This window comes from Nerophis lumbriciformis, linkage group LG33 (genome assembly GCF_033978685.3).
Source record: "Nerophis lumbriciformis linkage group LG33, RoL_Nlum_v2.1, whole genome shotgun sequence".
Classification (NCBI taxonomy): Eukaryota; Metazoa; Chordata; class Actinopteri; order Syngnathiformes; family Syngnathidae; genus Nerophis; species Nerophis lumbriciformis.
Window position 1 is genome coordinate 8684823 of NC_084580.2, and position 15043 is coordinate 8699865.

The 15043-nt window shown below is 36.4% G+C and overlaps 1 protein-coding gene across 1 annotated transcript; it reads right to left on the bottom strand.

Moving 5' to 3' along the window:
• Nucleotides 1-577: 577 nt before the first annotated feature.
• Nucleotides 578-13306, bottom strand: prxl2c (peroxiredoxin like 2C). Its single transcript, XM_061928622.1, has 6 exons — nt 13173-13306; nt 8746-8814; nt 6894-6947; nt 5741-5846; nt 5540-5674; nt 578-5475 (listed from the first exon to the last, which is right to left on the bottom strand). The coding sequence occupies exons 1-6, from the start codon at nt 13230-13232 to the stop codon at nt 5345-5347; spliced, it is 555 nt and encodes a 184-aa protein (XP_061784606.1). The 5' UTR covers nt 13233-13306; the 3' UTR covers nt 578-5344.
• Nucleotides 13307-15043: the final 1737 nt, after the last annotated feature.

Here is a 15043-nt window from a genome sequence, read left to right on the forward strand (position 1 = left end):
GTACATTTGTTTTACAGAACCAATGCATCAAAACAGGCCGTTATGTATTTCAAGTTATTTTATTTAAATAAATCAGTAATTTACAAATAATTGTAATACAATTGAATATTAGTAGGCCATTGTGTTATAAAATCTATTCTAATAGCCACACATTACAATGAAATTTAAAGGTCTTTTAGTTTAACTTGTGTGCCAAAACTTTCTAAAAAATTAATATTTAAAATATTTTTATTGTGGATTTTTTTTAACAGTGCCAATGCATCAAAACAAGCCTTTTATGTTTTTAAGTTATATAATTTAAGTAAGTGAATAAATAAATATGTGAAAATATTAATAATTGTATAATACGCCTGCTCAGTGGCCTTGTGTTTAGTGTTGGCCCTGAGTCATACCAAAGACTATAAAAATGGGACCCATTACCTCCCTGCTTGGCACTCAGCATCAAAGGTTGGAATTGGGGGTTAAATCACCAAAATGATTCCTGAGCGCAGCCACCGCTGCTGCTCACTGCTCCCCTCACCTCCCAGGGGTTGGAACAAGGGGATGGGTCAAATGCAGAGGGTAATTTCATCACACCTAGTGTGTGTGTGTATGACTATCCGTGATACTTTAACTTTAACTTAATAATAAGCCATAATATTATTAAAAAAAAACATTTTTATAGCCACATATTAAAATAAAATGGTGTATTTCTGGTCTTGTCACCTTCTCCCGGGCAGAAGGGCAACACGGCTGTGCAGCTGGATCAAAAGAGACGTCGGAGACGCTGTACTGAACAAAAAGTTGCTTTATTACAAGTGAGCATCATTATACAGGACTGCAGTTCCTGGAGGAGATCAAGTCAAAAAATTAGGCACTCCTAACTTGGAGAAGCCAAACCATCAGCTTTTATATTCCTACCTCCTGTCTGTCTGTGTGTGTGTGTGTGTGTGCGTGTGTGTGTGCTAGGTTAGGAGAGCGCATCCTGACCATAAAGGGGATGTTTGTGTGTACCGTAAGTGCCTGAAAAACAACAGATGCCGGTCGTTACTTAGATGTTGGCATTAAGCTAAACATGTAGTCTCTTCTCATGGATAGGGCCATCACCTTTGCATACCGAGGTCCAATTTTACTGCCCATTCTTCCGTGTGCTCTAATCCAATCCACACACAAATGTCAATACTAAAGGGCCCTATGTTATGTGCCCAAAATTAAATACCTAACATTTAAACTGATGGTTTGCTTTCTCCAAGATGAATATAAACATTCACCATATGCAAAACATAATATGAGTTCATTCATTTACTTCAGTGTCTTTCAGCCAAAACCTGCTTAAAATATAAATTATCTTTTTCATGTATATATAATATTATTTGAATAAATCAATGTTACAAATATTAATTGTAATATTTTATAAATTTATAATAGGCCATCCATCCATTTACTACCGCTTGTCCCTCTCGGGGTCGTGGGGGGTGCTGGAGCCTATCTCAGCTGCATTCGGGCGGAAGGCAGGGTACACCCTGGACAAGTCGCCACCTCATCGCAGGGCCAACAGAGATAGACAACATCCACACTCACATTCACACTCTAGGGCCAATTTAGTGTTGCCAATCAACCTATCCCCAGGTACAAACTCCACACAGAAAGATACCGAGCCCAATACCTTCGTATTGTGAGGCACACGCACTAACCCCTGTAACACCGTGCTGCCCTTGTTTAATACAGTACAACAATATATTAACAAATATCTCTGTGATAAAAATGAGGGTGTTAATAACAACCACAAACCAAAAACATCTAAATGTACACATTTATATGTAAAAAGAATAATAGCTGACTTGTGTACTGTGAAAAATATGTTAAAAAAAATAATGCACTTTGTGACTTCAATAATAAATATGGCAGTGCCATGTTGGCATTTTTTTCCATAACTTGAGTTGATTTATTTTGGAAAACCTTGTTACATTGTTTAATGCATCTAGCGGGGCGTCACAACAAAATTAGGCATAATAATGTGTTAATACCACGACTGTATATATCGGTATCGGTTGATATCGGAATCGGTAATTAAGAGTTGGACAATATCGTAATATTGGCAAAAAAGCCATAATCGGACATTTCTAATATTTAATTCTGTCTTGTAGATGGGTGGGACCAGTTTGGAATATATCCAATCACAGTTCTTTAAAAGCATATACAGTATATGTGAATTTCTCACCAGCGTCGCCAAAACAAAAATGTGTGGATTTAACATGTTCCACATCGCAATATGACAGAAAGTGAAGAGGACACATTTTATTTTTGATGCTTCATGATGCAATCTCGCAAGGCGAGTCATTGTGACACCTACACAACTGTAGATATATAGATAGATAGATAGTACTTTATTGATTCCTTCAGGAGAGTTTCCTCAGGAAAAAAAAAAAAGTTAGCTACGTGTATTTGCTGCTTCTACTGCACTTAAATAAATGATGATGAAGGCATGCATCGTAACTCCATTTCACAACACTCATACACACCTGCTTAGCCAGAGGCATTACGTAAACAATAGTTTTTAAGTTTCTCTGTGTAAATAAGTGGAGAATGCAAAAACCTTGAGGCATGATGCAGCTGACCTGATGATGAACGAGTTTGAGAAGAATGTTTTTGTATTATTCATAAGACTACTGTACTTGTCAGTTTTGTAAATATTGACTATTGTGTGTTAAGTCTTACATCAGGTTAAATTTAATTTAACAATTAGGCCTCGTTAAGATAAATGCCGTGATGTTTGACAAAATGTGGATGAAGGAAACTTTATTTTATTTATTTTACTTTTATTTTTTAGTTCCCCCTGATAAATTGATACCTTATTGTGGTTAAGAGCTGCCAACAGGAGCTTAGTCTTCATGTGCACTGCAAAAACTGAAAGCTAAGTAAGATTAAATATCTCAAATAAGGGTGATATTTGTTTATTTTCTGTCTGATAAGATAATTCTTCTCACTAAGCAGATTTTATGTTAGAGTGTTTTACTTGTTTTAAGGGTTTTGGTCCTAAATGATCTCAGTAAGATATTACAGCTTGTTGCTGAGATTGTATGGCCTATATTGAGTAAAACATGCTTGAAACTAGAATATCAACTGTTGCACAGCTGTGTCATTAACACTCACAAGTATAAAACTACTTTTTTAAAGTAATAATTTCTTACTTCAAGCATGAAAAAAAAATCATGATGCCGGGCGCATATCATTATGTCAATATAATGGCACTAGCATTTACTTAATTTAAGAATATTTTTCAACATATTGATCAAAAAGGTCTTTTTTTTTTCTACCAAGAAAAGTGCACTTGTTATTAGTGAGAATGTACTTATTTTTGGGTTCATTGAGGTTAGCTATTTTTACTTGTTTTGGAAAGTCTTGACACGCCAAATGTTCTTGTTCTATTAGCAGATAATTTTGCTTAGTTCAAATAAAATACCCCTAATTTTTTTTCCTTGTTTTTGAACACTGACTTTTTGCAGTGTGGGACCCCCAAGTTGAACAGGCGTGAAGGTAGAGGCCTGACGAAGTGCAATCTACTTCTCCAGGTTGAAGTTGGACACATACTTTAGCTAACAGCCAAATTCAATGAAAAGACAGCAATGTTACTACTGTATAGGCACAGAAAAAAATGCTGGAACATAATGGACCAGCGTCCATTTCTGACTGCCCCCTCCTATATGCCTGCTTAGAACCGACCCTGGGTAACAGTTAAAAGTTAAAGTACCAATGATTGTCACACAAACACCTGGTGTGGTGAGATTAACCTCTGCATTTGACCCATCACCCTCACCCCCTGGGAGGTGAGGGGAGCAGTGAGCAGCAGCAGTGGCCGTGCCCGGGAATCATTTCAGTGATTCAACCCCAGCCCCAACCCTTGATGCTGAGTGCCAAGCAGGGAGGTAATGGGTCTCATTTTTATAGTCTTTGGTATGACTCGGCCGGGGTTTGAACTCACGACCTGCCAATCTCAGGGCGGACACTCTAACCACTAGGCCACTGAGCATGTACGCATACCACTAGTGCTACGCCAAAAAAATCTATTACATTTTTAAACACAGTGTTACTGTTCAAATTATGTGTAATGTTACAGTAGTTATACATATTAATATATGTGTTGAATAAAACCTCTGCCTTGTTTTTAATGAATATTTAGTAGGGGTGTAACCGTACGTGTATTTGTATTGAACCGTTTCGGTACAGGGGTTTCGGTTCGGTTCGGAGGTGTACCGAACGAGTTTCCACATGGACATATTAAGTAGCATAACGCACTTTGTGTAAACAATGCACAGTGAGGCACAACACACGGCATGCTAGGAACGACAGGGCTACGATAGACTGACCATACGTCCTCTTTTCACCAGACATGTCCTCTTTTGCGGGGCTGTCAGGGCGGGGTTTCTTAAATGCCTCAAATGTCCGGCATTTTGAGTTAGGGTTGCGTGTATTTTCAATGTACGTTCAGGGTTAAGAAGGGGTTAAAAACAAAACAAATTGTGAAGGCGCGCAGCAGCATTGGTGAGGGAGAGGCAGAGACAGAGAGAGCGAGAGAGTTATGATAAACGCGCATGCGTCGCCAGGCTCTGCTTTTTATCCATAGATTTATCACATTTAATGTTTTATTATCTATAGCAGGGGTGTCAAAAGTGTACCCCAGAGGCCATTTGCGGCTCGCAGCTAATGTTTTAAAGGCCCACGGCACATTCTAAAAATACTATTAAAATAAACAAAAACATATTAAAAGTGAAATAAAAAAGCTTAAAGGTTAAATGTAATTTAGAAAAAGTTGCAATGTTGACTAATAAAACAAAGCTGTTTTTTTTTTTCTTTCAAACTGTCATTGCTCAAAATTGAATATTGAATCAAAATCAATGTTATTATGAATTATTGACCGATCCAAGGTTCCGATTACTTCACATCAAATATTCCACTAAGAAAAATATTTTTGGTGGGAGATTTTGCAAATTTGGTAAATAAATAACCAAAAAAATTTACATTATGTTGTTTTCTTAAATGAACCGAACCGAGACCTCTAAACCGAGGTACGTACCGGACCGAAATTTTTGTGTACCGTTACACCCCTAATATTTAGGCCTACTTAGCTACTGTATTTCATTGGTGGTCATTATGGTGGTACTTGGAGAGCCAAGTGTTTTCTGAGGTGGTACTTTGTGGAAAAAGGTTTGAGGACCACTGATATAAAGCATTGCTACAACACAAAGCCAAGTTGGGATGCAGAACAGAAATTGTCAATATCATCAATGATGAAGACTTGCAAGGCCTTTTCTCCAACATGCTGGCTTACTAAGCTTAAATAAGATGTGCAAGGGATGTCAGCTGGCTACACATGGATGACTTTTGCCTTCTCACCAAAGTGTACAGTTTGTTGAACTCCAGCCAGTCGCAGGAGCCAGTTAATGGGCATGTGGTCCAGACGGTTCATGTCCAAATGGGAGAAATGCACTTGAGAGCCTGCAAAGAGTAGAAACTCTTGAGCGTGAATGATCTGCAGAGATGGGAGGACAGGAAACGTTACCTGGCCCTGCAATGATGGCTCCACCTTGCTGATGAAGATCACCCTGGAAGTCGAAAGCAGGACTCATCATGGCTCTCCATATGCTCTTCATCTGGCCCATGAAGACACCAGACTTCACGTGAGGACTCGGTTGAGCTACACACACAAACACAAGATTTGTTTATTAATGCGAGAATTTACACTCGCAGTTCCTTCATTTACCTGAATTTGCAAATTTCTCTTCTTTTTTCATCCCCAACTTCTGGTAAATAATCCTCTCAGGGTCCACGTAGATGTCGTGAGGATAGCCCGTCAGCGAGCAGAAAGGCTGAAGCAGATATAATGAGACTGGATATTACAGTATTATAATATACAGAAGACTCTGAGGTTATATTCCAAGATCATCAAAACAAAAACACAAATAGTGAAAACCACCAATAAAAATGCTTATTTGCTATTATGAAACAATAACTGCACATTATCAGCGCAGTGTCGATACAGGTAGTGAGTGTGCCATACACTCCCGGGGCGTCATTTACTCATTTGTACCGTATTTTTCGGACTATAAGTCGCAGTTTTTTTCATAGTTTGGCCGGGGGTGCGACTTATATTCGGGAGCGACTTATGTGTGAAATTATTAACACATTACCGTAAAATATCAAATAATATTATTTAGCTCATTCACATAAGAGACTAGACGTATAAGATTTCATGGGATTTAGCGATTAGGAGTGACAGATTGTTTGGTAAACGTATAGCATGTTCTATATGTTATAGTTATTTGAATGACTCTTACCGTACATTTTTTACGTTAACATACCAGGCACGTTCTCAGTTGGTTATTTATGCCTCATATAACGTACACTTATTCAGCCTGTTGTTCACTATTCTTTATTTATTTTAAATTGCCTTTCAAATGTCTATTCTTGGTGTTGGGTTTTATCAAATAAATTTCCCCAAAAAATGCGACTTATACTCCAGTGCGACTTATGTTTTTTTCCTTCTTTATTATGCATTTTCGGCCGGTGCGATTTATACTCCAGAGCGACCTATAGTCCGAAAAATACGGTAATCGGTTGATAAATTGACAAATCGATTATTTCCAGCTCCAGTTTTGAGGTCAAATCAAAATGTTGGAACCTCTGTAACCAGACAAGACGTTGCCTTTTCACACACTGACTGATTGTTACAGACATTGGGGGAATTAGACGTGTTTGGTGCAAAAGAAAAGCCTATCTTCAGAGAGAAAAAGCACAAATGGGTGTTTTCCCACAAATGAAAACCAAAAATTGTAACAAAAATGTCCAGGCGTGTGAATGCTCAAACTCAAATATGCTATTATTCCACTGCATAGGGAAATTTACCAAATACCTACCTCTATGTGATAATGAGCAGACTGACCAATCACAACAAGATCCACCTCAGCATCCTGCAGTAAGAAAACACTCAACTTGAAATTTTAATCATTTTGTTTTTATAAATCAGTAAAAAAATGTACTCATTTTTTTCATAACTATAGAGAAACAAAATCAATAAACCTCGGAAATAACTATGTTGTAAACAACCACTGTATCCCACAGGACATCTTGATGACTTTCTTCATTCTTGTTAATACTCAAGAAAAGGAAATGAACGTGTGAGTGTACAGAGGATGCTTAAAAGTCTACTCAAGTTGTACAATATAAAATTTGACCAAAGTTTTAAAGAAAAAGCCTCTTATGTCGAACAACACACTGCAGTTCAAACCACCAACACCGTAGCTGGTGTCCTGAGTATGCTGACTCTGAGTTAAAACCACAATATAAAGACATGATCAACGGAGTGCTGATTGTACGATTTACTATAGCAACTGTCAAAAGAAAAGGCAATATTTCTTTATCAGATGGAGGTGAAAGTGTTAAGGCGTGTTTGTGAACACTTTTTTTTAAACAAATAAAAGTACTAAAGTAAAATGGACTGAAGAGACAATCACTGCCAGAGTCGATACATATGATTAAAATTAAATATATATATATATATATAAATTAAAAAAAAAAAAAAAAAAAAAAAAAAAATATATATATATATATATATATATATATATATATATATATATATATATATATATATATATATATATATATATATATATATATATATATATATATATATATATATATATATATATGTGTGTGTGTGTGTGTGTGTGTGTGTATATGTGTTTTTTCCTGAACCAGGCACTTTCCCCTTAGGCCAATAAATATTATGTACTATAATCTGAAATATTTTTCTTGAAATAGAAATAATAATCTGACATGTCAGATGTAGTTGGCAGATTATTTTACTTGTAAATTATATAGCACATATATTATTTGTTATGATATACGAAGAGTATTTTTTTTAAATTTAATTATGACCAAAACACATTAATACATATCTGATATGAAGCTACAACAATATATTGTATTTTTCTTTTGGCATAAGTTTTTTCTTACCATCCATCCATTTTCTACCGCCTGTCCCGTTCGGGGTCACGGGGGGTTGGGGTGCTGGAGCCTATCTCAGCTGCATTTGGGCGGTAGGCGGGGTACACCCTGGACAAGTTGCCACCTCATCACAGGGCCAACACAGATAGACAGACAACATTCACACTCACATTCACATACTAGGGCCAATTTAGTGTTGCTAGTATAAATGTAACTAATATCCCTCTGCAAACCAGCATCCTTCATAGTGGACGTTTTTGCATTAGTTTTGATAAATCTGCGGTTCTCAGCACCAGATTTTTAGTTACATCTACAATAATAAAACTACTAAATAATGTATTTTTCATTCAAATATATCCAAATAATACAAGTCTAAAATGAACGATTTTTTAATTGACTAAAAACATATAGCATATCATACTAACTATGGCCTCAAAAATCCTCTCCTTTACTGGTTACAAAACACAGTATGACAGATTGCTTCAGGTTTATCAGGTGCTTGGAGACATACAAAAACTCAGGGTTTGTTCTAGAAAATGTTCACATTGTAAGTTACCATGGTAACTGACTTTGAGTTGGATTTACCTCTCTTTTTTTTAGGAATTTCACTTGTCTCAGGCTTTACATACACAAGAGTTTTTTTTCCTAACCTGCTTTCTGGAATTCCCCGCCGAATGTGCGATCACACACACAAATATATCGGGGATAATAATGACAGAAGAAAGATAAGAGTGAAACCTATGTTTCTTGCTCAGGACTCACCTCCAGCACCTCTTTGGGTATTTTGCTCAAATCATCCACGTATTCTTTACAGCTGTAGCACAAGAAATTCTGCAGGTGACGTGAAAAATGTTAAAATGCACACACGATATTTACAAACTAAGGCTGTCAAAGCTAACGCGTTAAAGGGGAACTGCACTTTTTTTATTTGGAATTTTACCTAACTTTCACAATCCTTATGTGATACAAGAAGACAAAAGGCTTTTTTTTTTTTTTGCATTCTAACGGCTTGTTCTCGGTGGCTAGCAAAGCATCCAATGGGATGTCTCTTTTTGCCTCGAAATCAGTTTAAAAATGCATCCAAAAAACGCCAACAATACTTCATCTACGCTCTGTAACCCGAATAATACCCAAGCTGAGGCAACATTGTTATTGTAAGAGCGAACACTGAGGAACTCTTTTTCTAGCGTAGTAACACATTGTCTTGCGAAATTATAATAAACACTTCCAAGTCAACTACTAGTAACATCACTATGAGCCCGTTGACGTCCTAGAAACATAAGCGGCAGCTCAGCTCGCTCGCAGTCCTTGAGGTGAAGGCTAATTAGCTTTTAGCGTAACGTTAGCTCACTGTGCGGTATGAGTGCGTGTGCATGCATGCATGTGTGTCTGTCTGAGAGAAAGACAAGCATTATTGACCTACAATTAACAACTAAGTTATTTAACTTGACCTTTTTCTGTGTTGATTGAGCTGTGTTGAAGCAGCAAAAAAGGACAATATGTTAAATGAAGAGTTTCTGTCTCTGATAGTTGATATAATAATGTAACTGCATCATAAAGCCTACATCAACTCCATGGTGTTTAGGGATGAATAGTCTATCCTATTGCTATTGTACTATTTTTTCAGCTATAGTTACATTAATCATTAGTAATGTAGCAGCCTAGTTTTGAATGGCAGGGTCCCTGCTATCACATGTTGATAAATATATAACATTTACATTATAAAAATCAACTACAGGCTTCCCAAATGCTGTAATAAATTAAGCATGATGAGTTGAGCATATGTCAGCATATGGCCCCACTTTTAACTCTTTTTTTCAAACGCTTACTTACAGTAATTCATTATTTTGACTTAGTAAGCCATTATTTTGTCATTATTTAGACTTAGTAAATTACTAAGTCATAATAATGACGTATTTAGTATCTCAGGTAACTAGGACTGTTTTGTTTTTACTTTACGGAAAAAATATTGAGATATACGGTATATCGTATATTGCCATTCAGCAAATGGAGCGGAAAACACAACCAAAAGTTGTAGGCTTCTTCACGCAACGAAGCCGGCCTACTTCACCGCAGTCTGTAGTCTATTGCCCCCCCAGGCTGTGGTGGCAGCGACGAGGTGGAGACGTGATGGCGACAGGCCGAGTTACACCGATCCTTACACCCACCCACCCACCCCCTTCCCCTTTTTTCCAGTTAATTTTGGATAAGCATTTATGTCGGCATACAGTCATGGCCAAAAATATTGGCACCCCTGCAGTTCTGTCAGATAATAACCTCACTCCTCCCAGAAAATTGTTAAAATTACAAATACTTTGGTATTCACATGTTTATTTCTTTTGTTTGCATTGGAACAACCCAAATAAAAACAGCCCAAAAAGCCAAATCTGATATTATTTTACACAGAACTCCAAAAATGGACTGGACAAAAATTATTGGCACCCTCAACTTAATATTTGGTAGCACACCCTTTGGAAAAAATAACTGCAATCAATCGCTTCTTACACCTTGCTACTGGAATTTTGGACCACTCTTCTTTTGCAAACTGCTTCAGGTCTCTCAGATTTGAAGGGTGCCTTCTCCCAACTGCTCTTTTTAGATCTCTCCACATATGTTCTATAGGATTTAGGTCTGGACTCATTGATGGCCACTTCAGAACTCTCCAGCGCTTTGTCTTAAGCCATTTGTGTGTGCTTTGGGTCGTTGTTGGCTTCCGTCTGCTCACGTTTCACGCTCTCTTCATGCTCGCTTCTATAGCCAACAGTTCATCCTCCGTATATTCAGCTTAAAAAAAATAAAGTTATCAATCTTCATATGTTCAGTTCAGTTCAGTTTCAGTTTATTTCGAACATGCATTCGATACAATGTAAAGCATCACACAATTCCAGTTGTTTCATTACAGCACGTCCGAAAAGGAGTAGGAAGAAGCAGAGCTTATTTAATCCTACCCCTTTTAATACCATAGCAATTTTATCCAATTTCCTTGTTCTCTGTAACAGAACGTGAACAAATAAATAATAAATAAATAATATACCATGGTAAGCATACAAATATTATATACATAAATAATCTTTGTCTCAATAAAAAAAAAAAAAAATCAACCCCGCCCCCCCACCGACCACGCCCACCTCAACCTCCTCATGCTCTCTCAGGGTGAGCATGTCCCAAATTCCAAGCTGCTGTTTTGAGGCACGTTAAACAAAATAATGCACTTTGTGACTTCAATAATAAATATGGCAGTGCCATGTTGGCATTTTTTTCCATAACTTGAGTTGATTTATTTTGGAAAACCTTGTTACATTGTTTAATGCATCCAGCGGGGCATCACAACAAAATTAGGCATAATAATGTGTTAATTCCACGACTGTATATATCGGTATCGGTTGATATCGGAATTGGTAATTAAGAGTTGGACAATATCGGAATATCGGCAAAAAAGCCATTATCGGACATCTCTAATTGTAACTAATCTTTTTGTAACACAGTTAGTGAATGAAGAGCACATTTGTAGTTCTTTCCCCATATTTCTACACAATAACTCAGATATGGCAACACAAGTGAGCAGTAAAGAATATGAAGTGATTTTTGGTCCAGAATATATTTTGCTTTATTCATTATTGATGTGTGATTTGTCCAAAAATAGTCGTCGTCGTCTCTTACAGAGTCTGCCACGATTAGAACACGCACAGGCGTTTGTTTCGGGAAGAAGGAACACACATTTGTTGCTGTTAGTCCGAAGTGTGTTGCTATAGAAACGAATATAAATGCGCTGAGGAAAGAAGTGACCAAAATACAGTAAATATTGTACATATTACATATTGTTATGAACGTCTGCTACACATACCTGCATACCCGGTTGATGGAGAATTTTGAAGTTGTTTTAGAGAGCTTTGAAGGCTACAACGGTCCATACTTGCCAACCCTCCCGATTTTAGAATAGAATAGAATGGACTTTATTGTCATTATATTTGCATATAACGAGATTAAATACAAATAAAATAATAATAAATAATAAATAAAAGAGATTTTCCCGGGAGACTCACAAATTTCAGTGTCCCTCCCCATAATCTCCCAGGGTAACCATTCTTCCAAATTTCTCCCGATTTCCACACGGACAACATTATTGGGGGCGTGGCTTAAAGGCACTGCCTTTAGCGTCTTCTCTCACCTGAAACCTTCACCCCTTAACAGCCGCATGATGTCCAGGCGTCCGCTTTACCTGCATATTAACAGCGTGCCGGCTAAGTCACATAATATTGTAGCGTTGGACGGGTTTGACAATGGTCTTTACTCGAAGATGTCAAGAAATTCTGACACGTTGTATGACCTTTTAACTGGTTTAATTATAACGTTAATTTCAAGCACTCACAACTTAATGCAAGGCATACTTGGTCAACAGCCATACAGGTCACACTGAGGGTGGCCGTATAAACAACTTTAACACTGTTACAAATATGTGCCACACTGTGAACCCACACCAAACAAGAATGACAAACACATTTCGGGAGAAGATCCGCACCGTAACACAACATAAACACAACAGAACAAATACCCAGAACCCCTTGCAGCACTAACTCTTCCGGGACGCTACAATAACATCAACGGCTTTTGGAGCTCAGTGCACAACTGCACACACAACAAGAAGACGAAGCAGAAGAACGAAGAAGAGACATGGCGACGACTAGTAAGAAGAAGAAATACGCTTGCCAGTTCCAAAATGATTGGAAGAAAGAATTTCATTTCATCCAGGACAGCTTGAAGGGGAAGGGGTACTGTGACTCCCATTAGTCACATTTTTGCAAGCGTTTTTTTAAATCATCTTTAGAATCCTAAAAAAACTAACAGTGTTCTTGTCTCATAATGATTGTGAACGATAGGCAAACAATTTGAAAAGTATCTTATCTTATTTATGATTAAAAAATGATATTTATCGGCGATTATCAAGATTAATTTTGAGTTAACTATGAACACAATACGATTAATCACGATTTTAATATTTTAATCGTTTGACAGCCCTATTGCAAACATATTCCCATTGCACATGTAATAATAATGGCCAGCCCTTTTTTGTTTTCACCGATAATTCTATTTTTAATTTTCCACGGGAAGCTGGGACATATTTGCAGAAAGCCGTGCACCTCCAACTCATGACTAATCGACATGTCAAAAATGCAAAAGTGAATCCCTACCCGCACAAATATTAGTATGGACGTCCTGTCTTGATATAAACTCTTGAACGGGAGGGACATTCCACGCCGGTCGTAAATTAAACAATCTTCCACATCTTGTAGGTTCACGTCGGCTGGAGGAGCTCCTCTTTCACAAAGTTGAGCTTTGGCTCGTCTGCCATTTTCTTCGACATGTTTTCAAAGCTTCAGCTGGAGACTATAAAGCCACGCCCACTTCCGGGTTGCTCGTCTCCACTGGCCGGTCGGTTTTTATAAATAAAGTTATTATTCCCAAAAAAACATTTTGCATTCATTAAATAAAACTTACAGGAATTGCAGTACAAATGTTAATAAATAAATAAATAAACTCGAAAGCATGACTTTAAAAAGCATGCTAGACGTAATTTATTTATTTATTTTTTTAATTTTACAAACCTTTTTTTATATTATTGATTGACTGATTGAAACTTTTATTAGTAGATTGCACAGTACAGTACATATTCCGTACAATCGACCACTAAATGGTAACACTCGAATACGTTTTTCAACTTGTTTAAGTCGGGGTCCACGTTAATCAATTCATGGTAAGTATAAATAAATAATATGCAACATACATGCAATCAAGAAATAATAATAATCAAAACAAGTACAGAAACAGTACAACAACAGTACAAAACAGCGCCACTAAAATAGAATGCAATATATATATATATATATATATATATATATATATATATATATATATATATATATATATATATATATATATATATATATATATAAGTAACAAAATGTAAACCCATAGGCTCACACAAGTTCTGTAAATAATCCAAATTTGGAACACAGCATCATAGTTTTCACAGCTTTTTGGTTGTTAGAGGTAGAAAGCGTTTTAAAGTAGAGTTTTAATCATTTTTTAAAGGCACAAAAAACAGGTCGGGTATTAAGAAACTTACATTTATGAATATAAAACTTAGCTAATAGTATAATGTGGTTGCAAAGGTAAAATGTATTTAACTTTTTTTTTTCATACAGTGTAAATCCAAATAGCACATCTTTAAAACAAAGCACACATTTCTCATGAATATTGTCCAAGGGTTGTTCGTCTCCACTAGCCAGTCAGTTTTTATAAATAAAGTTATTATACCAAAAAAAAAACTACTCTTTTTTCCCCACATTTTGCATACATTAAATAAAACATACATGAATTGCAGTACAAATGTTAATAATAAAAAAATAAACTCAAAAGCATGACTATAAAAAGCATGCTAAATCATGCAAGATGCAAAATTTTTTTTAATTTTATAAACCTTTATTTATAATATGCAACATTTACATACATTCAAGAAATAATAAAAATCAAAACAAGTACAGAAACAGTACAAAAACAGTACAAAACAGCGCCAGGGGGTTGTAAACTCAATAAAGTAACTAAAATAGAATGCAAAATATATATATACAGGTAAAAGCCAGTAAATTAGAATATTTTGAAAAACTTGATTTATTTCAGTAATTGCATTCAAAAGGTGTAACTTGTACATTATATTTATTCATTGCACACAGACTGATGCATTCAAATGTTTATTTCATTTAATTTTGATGATTTGAAGTGGCAACAAATGAAAATCCAAAATTCCGTGTGTCACAAAATTAGAATATTACTTAAGGCTAATACAAAAAAGGGATTTTTAGAAATGTTGGCCAACTGAAAAGTATGAAAATGAAAAATATGAGCATGTACAATACTCAATACTTGGTTGGAGCTCCTTTTGCCTCAATTACTGCGTTAATGCGGCGTGGCATGGAGTCGATGAGTTTCTGGCACTGCTCAGGTGTTATGAGAGCCCAGGTTGCTCTGATAGTGGCCTTCAACTCTTCTGCGTTTTTGGGTC

Coding starts and splice junctions, on each gene's coding strand:
- prxl2c (XM_061928622.1), bottom strand. CDS start 13,232: ATGTCCCTCCCGTTCAAGAGTTTATATCAAGACAGGACGTCCATACTA. Junction 8,815..13,172: donor CCATACTAATATTTGTGCGG/GTAGGGATTCAC, acceptor CGTCACCTGCAG/AATTTCTTGTGCTACAGCTG. Junction 6,948..8,745: donor TACCCAAAGAGGTGCTGGAG/GTGAGTCCTGAG, acceptor TTCTTACTGCAG/GATGCTGAGGTGGATCTTGT.